General features: G+C 45.7%; 1 protein-coding gene across 1 annotated transcript; it reads left to right on the top strand.

Moving 5' to 3' along the window:
- The first annotated feature begins 285 nt into the window (after nucleotides 1-285).
- On the top strand, nucleotides 286-2,482 carry NAP1L3 (nucleosome assembly protein 1 like 3). Its single transcript, XM_028522989.2, has one exon. The coding sequence runs from the start codon at nucleotides 288-290 to the stop codon at nucleotides 2,028-2,030; it is 1,743 nt and encodes a 580-aa protein (XP_028378790.2). The 5' UTR covers nucleotides 286-287; the 3' UTR covers nucleotides 2,031-2,482.
- The last annotated feature ends 356 nt before the right edge of the window (nucleotides 2,483-2,838 follow it).

Raw genomic sequence — 2,838 nt, 5'->3', positions numbered from 1 at the left:
TCAGAGGCCCCTGACAAACCCAACAGGAATTCTGGAGGAGCGGACGGGAGAAGGACACTTCTCTCCCCTTCTTAGGAAGTGTGGCTAGTATTTCTTGCCTCTCATCTAAGCATTTTTTTTAAAATTATAAAACTGTAAAGATACAATTTTGACGTGAAAAAAAGTCTTCCAGGGTTAGGTGCGTCAGCTACCGAGGACCGGCTGGGAAGGTGGGCCTAGCCCGCGGGGGGGCGTGGCGTTTGGTCATCCATTGGGCTTAGGGACTGTCAATAAAGCGTGCGCAGCCAATGAGATGCGAACTAAAGGCACACCGGGAACTAAGTGAAGGGGACGTAGGAGTGAACCGGGAGGGGGCTTGCGATCTAAACTGTGGGGAGATCTCGGGGTCTCATTCAGCCGGGAGACAGCTGCTGTCACTGCTGTCGCCCAGGCCTCCTCCGCGCCTGCTACCTTCTCGCGATCGCCGCTGCCCAGCCTGCGCAGCCTTGCACTCCCGCTCCCTTCGCTGCCGCCACCTCCTCAGCCCGAGCCTCGGCGACCCAAGTATCCGTGAGTCATTTTTTTCTGCCCTTCTCTGGGCGCGCGGTCTCGGCGGTAGTTGCCACCTTAAAAGGTTTTTGCAGATTTGCAAAATGGCAGAAGCAGATCCTAAAGTGGTCTCAGGACCTGCCGCCCAGGGGGTTGCCGAAGAGGTGATGGCTAGCTCGCCCAGTGATCGCGGGGAAGAGTCTGACAGCAGTAGCTCTAGCAGCAGCACTGGGTGCAGCAGCAGCCGCCGCTTCTATAGAAAGAAGAGGGTACCTGAACCTTCTAGGAGGGCGCGGAGGGCTCCATCGGGGACCAGTTTCGTGGAGCGGCTGCCTCGGGCAGTTCGAAATCGTGTACAGGCACTCAGAAATATTCAAGCGGAGTGTGACAAGGTAGACGTGCTATTCTTAAAGGCAATTCACGGTCTCGAAAGAAAATACGCTGAACTCAATAAGCCTCTCTATGATCGGCGATTTCAAATCGTAAACGCAGAATATGAACCCACCAAAGAAGAATGTGAATGGAATTCCCAGGATGAGATGTTCAGCAGCGATGAGGAGGTGCAGGAAGACAGCCCTAGCGAGATGCCTGCCTTAGAGGGTGAGGAAGACCCTAAACAAAAACCCGAGGTGAAGGCTGAAGGAAATGAGGTTCCTAAAGAAATTCCGGAGGCAAAGGCTGACGAAAAAGCAGAGTCTAAAGACCTTCTGGAGGCAAAGCCTGCAGTGAAAGAAGAGCCTAAAGAAGTCCCCCAGGCAAACGCAGGCGGTACAGAACAGCCGAAAGCAGCAGACGCTAAGGCAAGGGCTGCAGCGAAAGAGGCTCCTAAGCGAGTCCCCGAGGTCAGGCCTAAAGAAAGGCTGAATCTCAAAAGAGCTAGAAAGGGAAAGCCCAAAAAGGAAGACCCTAAGGGCATCCCTAACTATTGGCTGACTGTGTTAAAGAATGTTGACAAGCTGGGGCCCACGATTCAGAAGTACGATGAGCCCATTCTGAAGTTCTTGTCAGATATTACCCTGAAGTTCTCGAAACCTGGCCAGCCTCTAAGTTACACATTTGATTTTTATTTTCGGCCCAATCCCTACTTCACGAATGAGGTGCTGACCAAGACATACATGATAAACTCAAAGCCCGATCACAATGATCCCTTCTTCTTTTGGGGATGGGAAATCCACGATTGCAAAGGCTGTAAGATAGACTGGAGAAGAGGAAAGAATGTGACGGTGACGACCACGCACAGTCGCACCACTGCCGCGGGAGACATTGAAATCCGGCCAAGGGTGGTTCCAAATGCATCATTCTTCCATTTCTTTAGCCCTCCTGAGATCCCTAACATTGGAAAGCTGGAACCACGAGAAGATGCTATCCTTGAGGAGGACTTTGAAATTGGTCAAATTTTACACGATAACGTCATCCTGAAATCAGTCTATTACTATACAGGAGAAGTCAAGGGTGCCTATAATAAAGGAAAAGATTATGGAAACAGGAAATACCGGAAATAAAGAGGCTGCCTGAAAGAAAGATCAAGATCTCAAAAGTTCAAGAAGTAAGGCAGGTTTACAGAGCTGTGAAATAAAGCCTGTCCTGTAACCTCATTATCACTATTCCTTACAGTCTTGTGTTTTTGTACTTTCTTGGTAGTCTAAAAAAATTGTGTTAAAGTGTCTAAGTATCAATTTATTCTATATAGCCTATTGAAGTGTAATATTCTTCAAAACCTGTAAACTGCTGTCAGTTATTTAAAGCATGTTCATTTGGTGCTACAAAGTTTTGATTTTTGTGAAATCCTGTTGTCATGTTCCTAGTAGAATGTATCTGTGACAGCTGTCAGAATTGTGAACTGACACAAATATTTGCCTGAACAAAACAAAGTTCCTCAAGTACCAATGCAAGTGTTATTTTTTTCCAGCCTAGAAGACTAAGGGTTTAAATCTGCTTGCACTAGCTGTGCCTTCATTACTTTGCTATAGAAATACAGTTTTTATATTAACTAGAACAGTGCATTGTGGAATTTGACTGCTTGAAAATATTAGCATCCATTTAAGAATGCCCATCCAGACCATATATGATATGACTATGATTTTATTTGTATGACAGTGATCTATACATTTAATCCTAATGAAGTAAGTAATTGTTTACTACTGAGGTGTTAATATGACATAGTATTTTACAAAGTTTTCTTGTGAAATTGTAAAGTTACTAACCAGATTTTTTGTAATCTGTTTTACTTGGCCTTTCACTGAAAATGATCACTTTACATCATTTGATATTTTTTCATGTACTTCTATTGCAACCTAAAATAAATAAATG

Source organism: Phyllostomus discolor, chromosome X (genome assembly GCF_004126475.2).
Source record: "Phyllostomus discolor isolate MPI-MPIP mPhyDis1 chromosome X, mPhyDis1.pri.v3, whole genome shotgun sequence".
In the NCBI taxonomy this organism is placed as follows: Eukaryota; Metazoa; Chordata; class Mammalia; order Chiroptera; family Phyllostomidae; genus Phyllostomus; species Phyllostomus discolor.
This window is presented reverse-complemented; position numbering and strand designations above follow the sequence as displayed.